This window comes from Hibiscus syriacus, unplaced genomic scaffold, assembly GCF_006381635.1.
Source record: "Hibiscus syriacus cultivar Baekdansim isolate YM2019G1 unplaced genomic scaffold, ASM638163v2 tig00111238_pilon, whole genome shotgun sequence".
Classification (NCBI taxonomy): Eukaryota; Viridiplantae; Streptophyta; class Magnoliopsida; order Malvales; family Malvaceae; genus Hibiscus; species Hibiscus syriacus.
Genome location: NW_024063030.1, coordinates 1125833 through 1143161, shown reverse-complemented (window position 1 = coordinate 1143161; position 17329 = coordinate 1125833). Strand labels below are relative to the sequence as shown.

Here is a 17329-nt window from a genome sequence, read left to right as displayed (position 1 = left end):
ATATGATTATGAATAGAAAATATAAAAAAATAAAATATATAATAATTTAAAATTTTTATAGGATAATTGCCCCCTATCCTCTCAGTCCATCTGCTGAAACTGGATCTGGGACTGGGTGTCTGACCCTGCTGTCGTTGTCCTTCCTGCTGGAGTTTGCAAGAAACAACCATTCTTCCTTTCTCAATTACTCAAGCCCCACACAATGATATGTAATATCAACAAGATACAAAATTTTATCATATCAAGCTATAACAAGCCTGGTAAGACATCAACTCCAGAAGAAACAAGTATATTCAGGAGATGGGAAGAGGCAAGGCCACTGATTCTCTGACCCTTAAGCTTGCTCTTGACCATCAATAGCAAAGAATATGAACATCTATGAGTTCTATTTAGTTCTTCAAGATGAAGACATTAGTCCTTCAACAAATAAATAAAATAAACCTCGTCTAGACAAACATTGTATATATGAGCTGTAGAATCCTCCATGCCAATAGCGACTATATTATTGTGTTGAGGGTGAAAAGCAAGATATGTTGCCACAGTGGGTGGAGACATGAATTTTTCTGCAGTTATTCACTAAAATTCCAAAGTGGTTAATGAAAGTTCAACACGTTTCTTGGTACCTTTCGAATAGGGATATTGGGATAATGTCAGGGATGGACCAAGGGGTAGGTGAGGACAATCACCCGTGAAAATTTAAAATTACCATATATATACTCAAAGTTGAAAATGAACCTGCGACTGCAAGCACCTTGCTCGAAGTTGATTGCAAAATCAAGTGAATATATATACTCATATATATATATATATATACCATGGCGTTGGGTCCATATTAACTATATACCATGACGTTGGGTCCATATTAACTATATACCACGACGTTGTGGCTAAGATTTGCAAACTGCGACGAAGAAGCTTTGAAGGAATGTCAATATGTCATCTGTCCTAGTGTTGTAAACATCTTGATTTCACTATATTGAACGGGAAAGTAAAACATAAATGCCGGTAGTTTTATGAGGCTCCATTTGAGAGCAAACAATGGTTATTAGGCTCGAATGGCAGAGTAAAACATAAAGCATGGCATTTGTAGACACAAAAGTAGCATTATTAGTTTCAATCTATGGGCAAGTAAAAGTAAAACATTAAGTTATATATTACAGATTAAATCAAATGAGTTGGGATTGCCAGAAGTTCTCACCCGAGGGAGTATTTTATTTATTTTTTTCACTTATTCAATCATCCACCTTTGCTGCTGCAGATGCATAACTCACACTACTGTCTCTTGTTGTTTTGCACTTACTAGATTGCTCGTATCGGAGGAATTTGATCTTTATTCTTGTTGTACTGTTCCTTAGCATCTGAAATATATATTCAAAGATAAGCATGGCCATAAAAAAATGAAAATCAGGAAACTAAAATAACCATTCTGCTATTAGGCTAATGGATAGTTTTTTAAAGGGATGAATCACGAATGTTTCCTTTTTATTAAAAAAAGAAGAAGGGAAACATAGCTTTGAAGAAAGCTTATTGTGGCACTTACATGAAGGAAAACACTGATTGGATGACGCCCACAGATAGTGTTGTCATACTCCGACAGATATTCCTTGAATGCATCTGCATCTCCTGTTTCTATTATATCCATGCCCATCTTGTCTAAGGCTTCAATTGATTTATGTATGGCACCGTACTTCTTGTCATAGTGCATGTAATTAAACCTGGCATCAATGTAGAAAAGGTAAACATTTGTGCCACAACGTAAAAACCATAATCAATTTCAGTCGATATTCATCTGAACATTGCATAAGCTTTGCGGGTTCACATTGTATAATAGAATCAGGATAAAACCATTGAACAACAAAATTTCTTTAAAGGAAAATAATGTATTTGTTCTTATATGGGTATAGAGAAAATAAAACCATCTATGAACCAGCTGAACGAGTGGTGTTTGAAAGTAAACGTAAAATTTCCTATGACCGGGATAATATAACAGTCTACATTACAGTATGCATACAAAGACAACTTATGCATCATTCACAACAAAGATGACATTTATACCAAACAAAACAGGTGAGATTTTAGAGGAAGCAGAGACTGAATCCAATATACCGAGAACCCCAGTGGCAAAAATCTGATGACACGGAGAAGAAATTTTGAGGATCATCTATATATTTGGCCAGCAATTTTCCATACATCGCTTCATTTTCAGCACTAAGAGCACCAACCAAAATCGGTACAACTTTCACTGGATGCCTATATCACCATCACCCAAAATCAGCTTCAACTAGAACCAAGTGTGGAGCATTACTTAATACGTGTTTAAAAATTACCCCTCAAATACTTTTGCAAGATAAGGCAAGTGCATTTCCATACTATGCTCAGCCTCATCAACTCGAAGATTCATTGATTCAAATTTTCCGGTAGCTGTCAGCTCCTCGATGACTGAAAGATGAAACAGATGACTCTACTTAAGTTTTTTATGGAGGACGAGAGAGGCTTAGGGATTTGAAAAGAAAATCACAAGACATTCATCAAGGGAAAAGAATTACCAAGACCAGAAACACCAGTTGATCATCTCAATAAAATATATAAGACATTTTACTGGACTTGTCAACAAAGCTATTCTGATATGACAAGAAGAAAAACAATATTTATCTCAATGTAAATGGACATTACTTCACCTTCCAGATCAATAGGTAAGTCCCCTATTGGTGTTTTGTACACCGTAGCAGTTGACAGAGCACATTTTGGAGTGTAATAATGGTGAGATGGACCGAGAAGGAATACACGAGAACTGCACTTATAAATTTTCTCACATATCAGTCAGTTTTAGCAATAAATGAAGCAGATAAAGTAATTAGTTTTAGTTCAAATATCATGACCTTCACATAGCCAGAGCAAACATCTGAACAAAATTTGGCTCAAAATATGATTAATGATTAAAAAAATAAGCATGCTTCCTGGGAATTGAGATACATTATATGATATTAAACTATAGCAATCAAAGAGGAGAAGTATAATAAAAGGGCACATGTTTGTTGGGTCTATATTTCCAAAAGCATAAGCAGCAGCACGTCCTGAATACGAATAGCCTGCATGCCTGAATTTCCCAAGCCACAATCAAACCAGAGATAAGAGAATGCATTAAAACTTTAAGTAATGCTATGAAAGAAACAAACAACGAGGTGACAGATCAACTTACGGAGCAATTACACCTCTTACATCAGAAGATTTAGGCAAGCCAGCCTCCATAAGCCATCCATCAAGCTCTTCCGCTAATTCTTTTGCTGAGAAAATTGTAAATAAATATAAATGTGTGAGTATATAATGTAAAAGTTACGGCATTTCTAAGCTATTTTATTGATTAATTTCTCAAAATTAAAAAAACAACAACCATTATGTTGTTTTCTTAGAAGTTTGAATTACAGATGTAATTAGCTACACCTAAGGCACGGATAATGAATTACCTAAGCCTTCCAGTACAAGTTAAAACCATCAATGTTTTCAACTTCAGAAGATTAGTTCAGTGGAATTACAAATTCAACACTTGAAACAATTAAACGAATTTAATTTCTTCCAGCTTTACTTAACAGAATACTAATTCATTCCAGAAACAACACTATCTTAATTGACTCTTCGAAATTACTTAGCTTAGCTCCTCAATCCACATTGATTAATTGATTAATTTTCTCGAAATAAATGATTTTTTTTGCCTCGAGTAGATAATTCGCACAAAGGTAAGCAAAAAGCATGAATCGGAATTAGTTACTAGAATCGTTAAGGGTTTGGAGGAACCAAAACAGCATTAAAGAACTTACGGTTATCAGTGTACCAAGATCCTGCATGAGAAGCTCTTCTGATTCTTTCCATCGAGAATCGAGTGAAAGCCCTAATCTAATCTTTCGGTGGAAATTTGGGATCAGCTCTTCTGATTCTTAGAAGTTTGAATTACAGATGTAATTAGCTACACCTAAGGCACGAATAACGAATTACCTAAAGCCTTCCAGTACAAGTTAAAACCATCAATGTTTTCAACTTCAGAAGATTAGTTCAGTGGAATTACAAATTCAACACTTGAAACAATTAAACAAATTTAATTTCTTCCAGCTTTACTTAACAGAATACTAATTCATTCCAGAAACAAAACTATCTTAATTGACTCTTCGAAATTACTTAGCTTAGCTCCTCAATCCACATTGATTAATTTTCTCGAAATAAACGATTTTTTTGCCTCGAGTAGTAATTCGCACAAAGGTAAGCAAAAAACATGAATCGGAATTAGTTACTAGAATCGTTAAGGGTTTGGAGGAAGCAAAACAGCATTAAAGGACTTACGGTTATCAGTGTACCAAGATCCTGCATGAGAAGCTCTTCTGATTCTTTCCATTGAGAATCGAGTGAAAGCCCTAATCTAATCTTTCGGTGGAAATTTGGGATCAGACTCAGAAACGCTTTAGCGATCGTAAAAGGAAAGACGAACAAGGATACAAATTTCTGGTTCAAAAAGCAATCTCTCTGGTCTTTACTCTACTGATTCTGGGAATCGATGCCAAGTGTAAGGAGAGACTTCAACAGGTTAACTTAACCTGCTCCTGGAATTGTTACTCTATGTTTCAGCCGCGTTGCTCCTCATGGTCCTCTTGTTTTTGTTTTTTCTTTTTGGATATAATATTTGATGATATACAGAATTATCATTTTAATTCCTATATTTTTTAACATTTTAATATTAACGTTTTAATTTTAATTAAAATTATCTATAAAAAAGTGTTAACTAATTAACAATTAATATTTGTCATTGATAATTTTAATTGACATGCGTTTACATGTTAATATAATATTATTATGTGTGTTTAAGTATTAACCCTGACACATATAAAAATATATATTATTTAAAATAAATTTAATTTCATTAATATAATTCCATTTTGCGTATGTAAACTATATCTCAATTTACGAGAGATAATTATTAAAGGATAAAGTTTATTCAAAACATATTACTAATAATTTATCATTTTAAGATGTAGTAAAGTATAATATAATTTCTTGGATGGTATATAATGATTTTCTTTTTCTTCAATTTTTTAATATTTTCAAAATAAATAATAAAATAAAACGATAAATATTGTCTAGTTCATATAATTCAACGGTTAACACGTTTTGTTGCATTATTCATAAAAATTAAAATTTTATAGTTGTTGGAAAAACCCATCATTGTTTTGTTTCATTTTCCTCTATTTTATTTTTGTTAATTTAATTATAATATTTTTCAACTTTCAAAATTATATAAATATGTAAGTACAAAAATATTCTCTGAATCAAATCCCACACCTGGATGAAATAAAATCCGAAATATAAGAGACACGAAAACAAAGTAGTAAGATTGGTATTATAATGTGAATACCAAAATGTTCCACAAGCTACAAACAAATATAAATTTACAACAAATGATAACATATATGATTTTACAGATCACAACCAACAATTATTATATGATGAACCAATCAAATCATATATCACTTTGCAAATCGCAGCGTGAAAGAAGAAATAATAATCCCCCCAAAAATTGACAAAATGAATGACTGAACCAGGCTTCATGCCCAATCACAAACTGTATCAAACTAAAAAGTTCACGAGCTTTTGTTCTTTGCAGCCATACCAAAGAACGAGCCAGACAAAAACAGTCCATGGACAAAACGTAAGACCTGCAATGACACATAACATCGAACACCATAAGTCATCTTTCATCAAACATGGACTGAAAGAAATCATAAAGCAAGCAAGATAAATGGCCACAAGCTTTAGAACCAAATTATGACTTCAGTTATAAGTCGTGGAAATTGCTGAGAAAAGAAGCTGAGTAATAAGTTTTACCTATCTTAGTAGCACACAAACATTGATCTTGGAAAATGAATTAAACAGAACTGGTGCACTTGCCTAATGCCCCCCAAAAGAACGCCCAATCAACAGAAAATTTAAAGATGCTCCAAGATAGAAAGAAGCTTTGGAGCCCTGCGACGGAACAATGGCTCTAGTCGGAACAATGGAACACCAACCTGCCACCTTTTTACATCATACATCTCATTCCATGCCTGTATAATCTCGTCAATTTTAAATCCTAAACCTGCAAGAAAATTGGGACAAAGTTTCCTCATAAACAATTTTTCCTAGAGAGGGGACAATTGAAATTTACCGAGGATTCTTTGTAGATACCTTCAGATGCGTTCTGGTTCGAACAGTGATTCTTAATCATAACAGCTAGATCTGTTGGAGAAGCTCCAGCAAGTTCAAATTTCTCAACTGCAACCTCCAAACAATCTTCCCAAGTTGGCAATCCAATCTTGTATTCCACAACAGAACGCTCATAAAGTAAGGTGCCCCATAACAGGTATATCTGTGAACTCATGTTTGCAGCCTGCTCAGCAGCATCTTCAGGGGAAACATCTTTAAACAGCCTATCTAGCCCCATTTTCTGAAACTGGGTCCTATACTCATCAAATTTGGAGAGTCCATTTAGCCGTCGCTCCTCCGTTTCCTCCCAAATCTGCATGCCCTTCTCCATACTGTCCTCTGCCTTGTTATAAAGCTTCAAGACGTCCTCCGAAAGCCCACTCTCTAAATCAATCTTGCAAGCAATTGCATGGTACCAACAGAGTTTTGCTTGCTCAAACTGCTGCAGCCCCAATGCAAGAAGACCTTCATGAAAATCTGGTTTAATTTTCAATGTTTCCTCATAACTCTTTGCTGCCAATACATATTCTTTTTGTGCCCACTCATACGCAATCTTAACTTGGCCTATCATAGAATCCCTTGAACCATCTTCTGTTATGCTGACATGCTTCCTTGCCCTGGACATGTGAACATTTCCCCAGTTGAACAATGCCAGAGCGGCCATCTCCTGGAACTTATCTGCAGAGATTTCAAACAGCTCCTGTGCGTCTTCACTCGTCACAGAATCTGCCATTGCTTCCGAATATAATTTCATCCCAAGTTCATGAAGATCCAAGTACGAATCAGAATCAAACCCAACGTGGTTCTTAAAAAGTAGTGCAAACTGGACAATCCAATCCTCCATGCATGTTCCCTTTATAGCTTCACCATTCTCAACATCATCATTCAATTTCGCTTCACTTTTGACCACGTCCTCTTTACTTACTCCTTCATAAGCTGGTTCCCGGTCTGGACTAACTTCAACAATATAGAACCTAAGGGATCCTCCTGATACACCACCAACTGATTCAGCTAGCCTAAGATCATCTGTTGAAGTCATTGTAATCAAATCACCCTCTGGATCCATGTATTTCACAAGAACACCCTGCAGCCCCGGAAACCTATCTCGAATGATATCCCTCACCAAATTAATAGTACAATTCAAAGGTAATTGCGCCCACCTAATATCCTCCCCCAACACCAACTTCACCGTCTTTGTAATTGACTTTCTTCCTCAACAGCCTTCACAACAACCTCTTCATCCTTGACCTCATTGGTAAGACTAACCTTCTCCTCCACAACGGCCTTATCCTCCACCGCCTTCTCTTCTGTAACCTTATAGACAGTCTTTTTGTTTATCTCAACATTCTTTCCTTCATTTGTCTTCTTCTTCTTCAACTTCTCTTTCACCACTTTCCGCAACCGTGTAGCCCCAGAAGGCAAAATATCAAACAAACCAAGTTCATTTTCGTTAACAGTAATACCCTTTCATCCATAGCCTTTTTAACGCTGTCTAAAACCTCCAAAGCAGACGAGTTATTGGGTTCAATAGTTAAAACATTATAAACATCCTTATAAGCCAAGTCCAATCTATTCAAAGCTTCATAACATCTAGCTCTTCTCAACAAAGCTTTGCTGTATTTTGGAGAAACCTCTAAAGCCAAATTACATTCATTGATGGCGCGAGGGTACTCCCCGATACCCAATTGCATATAACAGGCAGCCATGTTACTGCGCAAATAAGCGACATCAATATGATTCTTAGGGAGAAGGTTAAGGGCTTTTTCGTACTTTAACATCGCGCCTTCGTGGTCGCGTTTCTGGAAAAACCTGTTACCTTCTTCTTTGAGCTCTTGAGACATGTTGATGAAGATCACCGTGTCCTCGTCGAAGGCTTTGGAAGCTCGATCGGCGGCGGCGGCGCCCTTGTTTTGCTTGTTGGATTCTATGACTTTCTTGCTTGTTTCTTGAAACTTCTTCTTCCCCGTCGGCTTCCCCATTTTCTAGGATTGAGGGGATCCCAAAACCAAGATTAACAAAGAAAAACAAACTGACTATGAGAATAATAACAGTAATTTTTCGGGACGAATATTCTATATTCCGCTGATGGGTGTTCTATGGATGGCTGAAGGGAAATTGAAATCACAGTAAATTCTTATTATTATTCATTTTTAATCTGTTTTTTGTTTTCAATTTGGACTGAACCTTCAGTCTACGAAGCCCATATTATTCAAGAAGACGAAAAAATCATGAAAAATCAAAGAAATCGGTCAAAAACAATAGGTGTCCTCACAACTCATGTTGGAAAATCTAACTCCATGTTCAAAATATGATTTTTTTAATATAAAAATACATATTTAATTTATTAATTAATTAATTTTGATTGGGTACAAAGATGAAAGTAACCATCCTAATTTAATTTGTTCTATTTGTAAATATAAAAATTTCAACTCCTGACATTATTTAAAAGATCTAATGTCTCGTTCTAACAGACTAACTAATTGACGCTATACTCAATATGATGTTAGTTATTAATGTTGACTGATTTTTGTTTTTTTGGCTGATTTCTGTCTGCTCGACATCGTCAAGCTTACGTTGATAAAGAAGCAAGGAAGTTGGATTCAAATTTAGCTAAGCTTGATTTCTTATTTAATAGCTACAAAAACATGCATTAATGCTTTACTTCATTGTTCAAACATCTCTTCTGCAATGTCTAACCCTCCAATTTTCAACATCCTTTCGCTTTGTCTATAATTTATCTTCAATGGATTATTTAACGTGGACTCGTTTTTTTTCTGGGGGGAAAAAAACGCGAAGCCAAACATCGTGGCAAAGCAAATATACCAAAAAAGAATTTCCCCCAATACAAATCTTTTCATCTGATTATGCAAATCTTTAACGTTACAACATACAAATTCCACACGTGAAATCTATCTGCCATTGTATTAGAACACATTCGAGGGAAACCTTTTTTTTTCAAGAGTCTTTGTCTGCTTCAGGACCCTCAGTTATCTGTTTTGTGTAAAGGCGATGGCGTCTCTCTCGGCCGTATATTACCCAGAAGATTAAAGAAAGCATAACTGCAGTTGAGACCATTACCAGCCCTATATAAACCAATCTGCTATATCGGCGTAGACTGGGGCAGTGTTCTACATAAACGCCTGTAAAAGTTTCCCTCACAAATGTGCAGTCTTGTAACTGAACCAGGAATGGAGCATAATTGTACAATGCCGAGCCCACGTTTACGACTGCTGTCATTTGGTCATAGAAGGCCGGCGTTATTCGTCCAGTCGTTGTGCATATTCCGGTTGCAGAAACCTGACAGACATAGTTCCTCCATACCTGCAGTGAACCATAATATCTTCCATTAAAATACAAAAACTTCCTAGGTGAATAATGCACTGATGTTGCAGGGTTGGATGAATTAAATTACCATGGTTGCATTATCTGCATTCACTTCACCAGGAGTGCAAATTCGCTCGGTAAGGTCAGCGAAAAACGGATTGCAGAGTACTGGTACCAAAGGACCGGATTGATTGAAGTACATGGTTGGAAAGTTGGGTGAAAAATTAATGTTGGAAACATTGGTTATGACCTGGTTAATCACTTCAACGAGCTGAGAAGTAACTTCCCTGCTTTTCATCAATGTTTCGTGGGTTGTAGCATTGTCGACACAAGGCAGTATGTCGTCTAAAGCTGTATGAGCAGTGGGGTTTTGGACCCATTCGTGCATTGCAACACAAGTATCTGCTGCCACACTAGCACATCAAACAAAACATCACTCGGGTGTTGAAATCGGAAGAAGCGAGTCACGGAAATCATAGATCAAACATGATGGAACTTACTTATGGAGAACAAGGAATGTACTGCAGAGAATGAATGTTCCAGTGACAAGCAACCATCCTAATATCACCAGACTGAAACAAATATAGCATTAAAACCCTTTTGTTCAGAAAGATCCACGTTCGAAAACACTGGAGAACAAAGTTTCATTTCGCACATCGTTAACTTACATGTAAACAAGAAGCTGCATCCCGAAAATCGAAAATACTGAAACAAAAAGAAGATTTGCATAGATAAATTAACTAACAAGCTTTCTAATTATTTTGTGGGGGAGAAGAAATTCCAAACCATAGGAACTTACAGAATCCAAGAAATGTCAATAGAAGCATGATAGCAGCTATTACAATAAGAGCCACTCTCCTGTAACAGCATTGAAATACAGATTTAATGAACAAAGCTTTTCTTAAACAGGTAAATTTCAAAATCCTTCACTTACACAGAATCTAGAAGATCTCGAATATCATCCGAATTATCCACCGTTTGTCGGCTAGAGCGCCTGCAGAAGAATTAATTTTTGTTCCTATCTCGTCGATATCGGTTTGGACATTAGAAGGTATAAAAACTTTATCGACTCCAACCTGCTTAGCTGTTGCAAGAGAGTCAGACACATCCTTTAGTTTCCCTACAGTCATGTCTGCTTGATTCACAACATACTGTAATGTTTTACTAGTACTACTATGAAACCTCTCCTGGCCAACATACAAGACAATGCAACCGAGCCTGAAACCAAAGAACAAAGCATTAAGACCTGTGAACAAGTATGCCAGTAATATTCAACATGAAGATGAGAGGAGAGAAAGACGCATTTACATTGCAGCAACTGCAAACAACACGAGGAACATGAGAGAGGTTGCATAAGCAATTCGGGAATATCCGTACGACCGCCTTTTACCCCAGAAATAAATGATTAAAATGAGCAATAAGCAGAGCCCAAAGCCAACAAACCAGATTGCAGCAATTGCAAATAGGGGAACTGCAGTATAAGCAACGGACTGCACTTAAACAAAATTGGAAATGATTAGCCAGGACATAAATCTTAAACTGATACTTAAAGCCTGCAATATAGTCAATTACATATAATTCAACTGCTATGACGTGAAAATGGATAAAAAAAGTATTCAAAAAACCTTAGCGCAAAACAAGAGCTAAAACCAAGTACAAAGAAAAGGATCTTTAAAGGACCAAACTGATTACGTGTCCGTGCCTATGTCAGATCAGTTGATGATATTTTTGCTGTGTCGCAAAGCGACCATGTTGGACACAGTTTCGACACCGGTAAGAGGGACTTTCCTGCCCGTGCATCCTAGCTAATCACTTAAACTGATAACAGAAACCAGATGCATGATAATTGTCTTTCTTAGGGTGATTTTATGCCAATAAATTTATTAGCCGTAAGTGTTTGGTAACACTAATTACAGGTATAAATCTTGCTTGCTATATATAGAAATTATAAATGCATTGCGCAGTGTTGCTAAATAGTGAATTTTCCAATTCTCAAATAATCTAATTGGACTATTTATTAGCTATAAACACTAACCAGAATGTTTGATAAGCAAGAATACCCCACGTGTCAAAATCACACATACTAAAGGACCTATATGTAAAATCACCAGACTTTGAACCAGTATCAAGGGTCCAACAGTAATCATAAGCAGGCAAGTGGAAAATAACTGGACATGAGTAACTGGCATGAAGCATGATGATGTCCGAAAAGATGAAAGTTAAAAAAAAACCAATCATCAAAATGATTCATCTTGACTCTGGGGTTTCGGTGAACTTACAGCCCAGTAATGGCGCTCCCTAATACTCCATCCTCCCGCGTATCTCTTGAACCCGTTAAGAGGATCTTTTCTGTAAGTCCTTTGAGCAGCCAAAACAAGGGATGAAGAAGTAGGAACCTCCAATGGCGGCAGTGGTTCACCAATCGGTACCTCCACCGCTGACCTCCGAGTTTTCCCCCGTGAAAACTCCACCGCAGTCTTTGCCTCGGTCCCATTTGCTTTCCCTGAAAATGAACGTCAAGATAGCAGTCACATCCATTCTCTTTTCAGCCCCATTGCTTAATAACGTCATGCATGTGTTATTTGTAGTAATTTTCCCCCCTTAGAAACCAGACAAGAATGCAGGAGAACAAGACAGGGCAGCAGATAGAGAAGAGAACAAGTGAAGTACCTGAAGCTAGTTGTACGAGGGGTGGGGGAGAGAAAGAAACAGAAATAGAAACTCCATGGGAGAATGTTGAGGAAGTTAAGAGGAAGAGAAAGATCATCACAAGAGAAAATGGCAGTGAATTCCAAGATAAATTCATCACCGTTCTTACTCAAAAACAGAGAGAAATTATTAACGGAGAGCGACTGAAAAATGAAGAGGGAATTAAGGAATGTGGTGTAGGAAGTAGTAAACAAGTGTTGAAAGCGAGATGAAAAACATTAGATACTTCACAATTACAAATAACAACGGCAGAAATTTTTACAGATTTACCACTTTGTAATTGTACTGTCATCCTTCATTGTATTTGAAAAAAGGTCTCGAGACAGAAATACCCTCGTGTATTCATATGTCCCAATTGTATATTTAATTTTGCTTGTCCATAATAACTTTAATAATTCAATCTCGGAAAACATCGTAATAATCTGATTCATTCTCTTTTTTTTTTACAAAACAGGACTAACTAGTTTTATTAAAAATTAAATTAAATTACAATGAAAGTTTATAATTACAACGGTAAATTAAGATTGGATCATATAAGAAAAGTATTAAAAACCTAACTAAATAAATTCGAATAAAATGTAGATACAAATATATCTGATTGCATCAATAAACGAACCACAAAAGAAAATCAAACTATTGAGAGACAATCGACAAACCGTAAATCAGAGTTGAACGACGTGAAAAAACTATTCACGAACGCAAATCACGTATCAAATCTAATTCGATAGAATAAAGTAGGGAATATCAACATGATAACAAATATTTGTCATCTTGATCAGTCGTGGTGATATCAAATCCAACATTGAGAAAAAAATAAATTAAAATAACGGTCAAACAATTGAAAATGTGTCATAAAGGTAAATATATTAAAAAAACAAATATAAATTATAAAAAATAATTAATATCGATGGTCGGCGATCAACACTAAGATTAATGTCGTCATTAGTCACAAAGATAAAAAAGAAAAAAAAAACCAATGATCAAATAAAAGAGAGAAAATTATAACAAAACCCTATAAAAACCATAAATAAAATTTAAGAAAAATTTAGGATAAATTGATAGGTGTTATTAAAGATTATAATATAAAATCATAATTATTTGCTCGGGAATATTATAAGTAAAGTGTAACGTCAAAATAATTTCATCTATAATTGATTCAATTTTATTATTAATATTATTATTATTATTATTATTATTAATTCTATTTTTTCAACTAAAAAATAAGTTTATAAAAAATATAAATTTATCTTCCTATACATGCTCTAATGATTTATTTATCAATATATTAATCATGTTTATAATTTTTGTTTTATGATTTTCATATAAAATCATAAACGAAAATGTTTTGATAAATATAAACAAATTAAGATAATATTTACATTATTTGATAATTAAAATTTGATGTATAAAATTATATCATAAATAAGAGGAAAATATATTAATAGTTTAACATTAACGTAACAATGCTGCATATTGATTTTTCATTTCAAAGAGAGGGATTTGTTTGCATGAATGTGAAAATGTGGTACAAAAGTCAAGGAAAGGGGGAAATGGAATGGACCCAATAAACGCGTATGAGGAGCTCGTTGCCCGAGGAAAAGGGACTAGGACCAGCCACTGTTCCCCCCATGTTTTAGTTTTTGGATTCCAAGGCTCCACAATTTCCGCTTCTACCGGCTTTTCTGCATCTTCGTCTTCCCGCCTTTTTATTCTTCAACATATTTTATAGTCAGGGGCACTACAAATTATTTGTGGACACAGACTTCTAATTGCATGGATTTTTTTTAATTAAATCGTTAAAAATGTTACATTGGTCCCCACTAACAATGTTTGAAAACCAAATACTTTGATGCTATTCAAGATTCTTCTAACCAAATACTATGATGCTATTCAAGAGTTTAACCTCTTTCTCTGTGTTTGCCCATTTCTCAGGTTGAACCCCTCATCAGTTCGATTTAAAAGCCTACCTTGCTGTAATTTCAATGAAGTTGGGTTTATCGTTGAAGATATATGATGCTGTGATTGATCTGGATTGTCTTCCTTTTACATGAACCGATCACCAATGTTTTCTCCTGCTGCATTACTTGTAAAAGTTGTCAACTATGCTAAATTACCAAGAAGATTCGCCTTACTTTCTCCATTTGCTCTTGGAGACGGTTGAAGTCGATGGATTGCTGTGCCAGTTCCTCTTCCTCTGATTGATGAACCAATTGTTGTCTGTTTTAATTGTAAACCCGTTTCCTGAACCAACCTTGCCTTATCTTCCTCCTGCAATTTGTTAGGCAGATATTTAGGAATAATTGGTACATAAATCAAGCTTGGAGTTCAGCCTTTACCATGATGATCACCTACAACTTACAGTCGGGTATGGCCACTTGGAGTGTGACTGCCACCAGGCTTTTAAAACTGAACTGGTGTCCAGAAAGTTTCCGCCCTTCTCCTTTAAGGATCCTACACCTTTGTAACCTTATTTCTCACAAGGAAATCACTACAAAATCAATATATTTCGTGGATGGATTGATTACCTGTTTCAGTTCCTGTCTCCGAGCTCCATCAAAGACCTTTCACTCTCTGTTGCGACCAGAAGGCCAATCCCATTGAATCTGGACCGTCCAAACTGGCATCAAACATTGGCATCACTGTCTACTTGGTCTTCATCATCTTCCGACATTGTTGCAACTGTACCTTCCCCGGGAGATACTCCTGTTCACGGCCGAAAACATTATTTGTAAGTATTAGATCATTATGCAAATTATATCAGAAAAGGAACCCCCACTTCATTATTCAAGCAACTTGGGAAATTTGCCAAACTTCATCTGCTAGATATGCATGCAGACCGTAGCTGTTAAGCTCTGTAAGGATTGCTCAATTTCCCAACAAGCCATAGCTGCTTCCATGGCATGGACCCGAACATGTTGTTGCAATTGTTCTTTAAATTCACATTGCACAGAACATAATGCCTCTACATTATCAAGACAGATTAAAATGTTCAATTCTTTAGTATGACACTTCAAACTTCAAAGATGTAAAAATATGAATGCACAAGTATTTTCAATTGATTATGGAAATGTCCAATCGATTCATCAAATGAAAAGAAACAAACGTTCAATAGAGTAAATTACCGAATTACCGTGCCCATGGATATTTTTCTCAGGAAAATAGAAACCAAAGAGGAAACAACAAACAACAGTTTGCAGTGGTACTGGTACTAAATGAGCATACCATGAACTTATTGAGCTCTTTTTCACCTGAGCCGAGTACTTAGCCACCACTTCCTGGCCTAAGCCAGCTGAGCGTCGATCCTCGGAAGCTGATCCACCGGCGTGGCGATCCTCAAAACACGCCACGTGTGTAGGCATAGCTGCTCGTACAAGGGTGGCTAGTATCTCCGCTTGTCCTTGCATTTCTGCCAATTCACAGCCCCATCTCCTCCTGCTCACCCTCCGCTTTCCACTGCAACACCTTCGCTCTTGTTGTTATTATTCAACTCGTTGTTACTTCTGATCTTTCGGTTCTCCCGATTCCACGGATACTACCAACTCCTCCTGCCATCGCTGCCATGTCGTCCATGAAATCACCGTGGTTACGTTGGAGAAGCGAAGCTGATGAATGGGAGAGCCACTTGTTGGGAGCTTGGGGAGCGGAGGTTGACTCGGAAGCATTTGTAGTAGTATGAAGATTAAGGAAGTTTGTCCCAACCTGGAAAAAAAAATATAAGTAATTTAGTGAAATTTGAGGGTCAAATTAAAAGTTTCCAGAACTAGTAGGACATATTTGAAGTTGAAAGAAATTCAGGGACCTAGCTCTGAATTTTTATGGGATTTTGAGATATTTATCAAGCTCGGTTCAAAATTTTGAACGGCGGAGAGCTCGATTTTAAAACGTCGGAAACTTTAACTTCCTCACCTCTCTCACGTGCCGGCGACGACGGAGACAAGAAGGACACCGGTAGACTCGGAACGACACAAGAAACACGATGGTACGGGAGATGTCGAAAACGGAGCAACGATCGACAATGAATCGATGATTTCCACAGCGATGGTGTTAAAAAACTTCAAAACTTTGAATCTAAATCTACGGCTTTAGACAACGTTTCACAACGAGAGGTTTAGAAGATTTTGTTCACCGGTTGACGACGAATACGAAGATAATTTCGGATCGATGAACGTTGGTAGGACCGAAGAGAAATCAGCCTTGGAAGGAGGGGTGCGGGGAATGAAAATATTTTGGAATTTGTTTCTGGTTTACAGAAACCAAATTCACGCATTTATTAATAATTCGACGCAAAATGGTAAAATTCATGGTTATGTCCCTGAATTTTCTTAAACTTTAAAATTATCCTACTAGTTCTGGAAGCTTTTAATTTGACCCTCACGTTTCACCAAATTGCTTATATTTATTATTTTTTTTTCAGGTTGTGACAGAGTTAAGGTCCGAGAAGTGAGCATGGTGTTGCGGAGGCTGCTGAGAACGGAGGAGAGCCGTGTTTAACCAATTGGGAGCGGAGTTTTCCGGTAATTGATCTTTTGTTGTTGTTGGTCGGTAATTGAGAACGGAGGCCTTGAGAAAGATGGTTGGGGTGAAACGCCACGTAACCCTCTTTACGATCTGTTTTTCAATAAAAACGTATTTGAAAAAAAATACAAAAAACATTAGGATGAAGACGATGATGATTCTGAGGTCACGGTTAAAAGGGAAACGGGCAGGCTTTTTCTTTTGAAGGACTAGTTGAGTTAAAGATATAGTTTTTGCGTTGGTGGAGAGGGGTGTGAGAGAGCAAATTAACTTAGGTGAGAGATTTAAGTAATATTAAGAAGGGTTAAGACAAATGAGAGAGGTAATTGGTAAGAAACGTGGTAAAGATAGGGTTTGACATAAAGCGATAGAAGAGGAACTAATGTCTATAGCGAAGGAGGAGACCGAGTGAGAGTGATTTTCAGGTGAACATATCTGCTATTTTTTATGAATATGGTGGTGGAGGAGGTTTATTATTGTCTGACATGCAGGTATTGTTAACACCAAATAGCAGCAGTTTAATTCACCACCTTTTGCTATGCAAAAACGATCTTTT

General features: G+C 36.4%; 2 protein-coding genes and 2 pseudogenes across 3 annotated transcripts; all 4 read right to left on the bottom strand.

Annotated features, from left to right (window-relative positions):
- Positions 1–1056: 1056 nt before the first annotated feature.
- Positions 1057–4617, bottom strand: LOC120157008 (protein MEMO1-like). Of its 2 annotated transcripts, none has more exons than XM_039168273.1 (8): positions 4333–4617; positions 3200–3284; positions 3029–3097; positions 2679–2791; positions 2328–2439; positions 2107–2250; positions 1541–1715; positions 1057–1358 (listed from the first exon to the last, which is right to left on the bottom strand). In XM_039168273.1, exons 1-8 carry the CDS (start codon positions 4382–4384, stop codon positions 1233–1235), a joined length of 876 nt encoding a protein of 291 aa, XP_039024204.1. In that variant the 5' UTR covers positions 4385–4617; the 3' UTR covers positions 1057–1232. The 2 variants fall into 2 exon arrangements, with proteins under 2 accessions (XP_039024204.1, XP_039024203.1); XM_039168272.1 differs by lacking the exon at positions 4333–4617 and adding an exon at positions 3816–3958.
- A 903-nt stretch (positions 4618–5520) lies between these two features.
- Positions 5521–8334, bottom strand: LOC120156897 (protein PHOX1-like). Its single transcript, XM_039168163.1, is given in 5 exon segments — positions 5521–5699; positions 5869–6118; positions 6208–7431; positions 7434–7694; positions 7697–8334. Coding segments are annotated over 4 exon segments (2142 nt in total). The 5' UTR covers positions 8205–8334; the 3' UTR covers positions 5521–5699; positions 5869–5969.
- Positions 8335–9050: 716 nt separating this feature from the next.
- On the bottom strand, positions 9051–12452 carry LOC120157012 (annotated as a pseudogene).
- A 1849-nt stretch (positions 12453–14301) lies between these two features.
- On the bottom strand, positions 14302–16878 carry LOC120157202 (annotated as a pseudogene).
- Between the last annotated feature and the right edge of the window lie 451 nt (positions 16879–17329).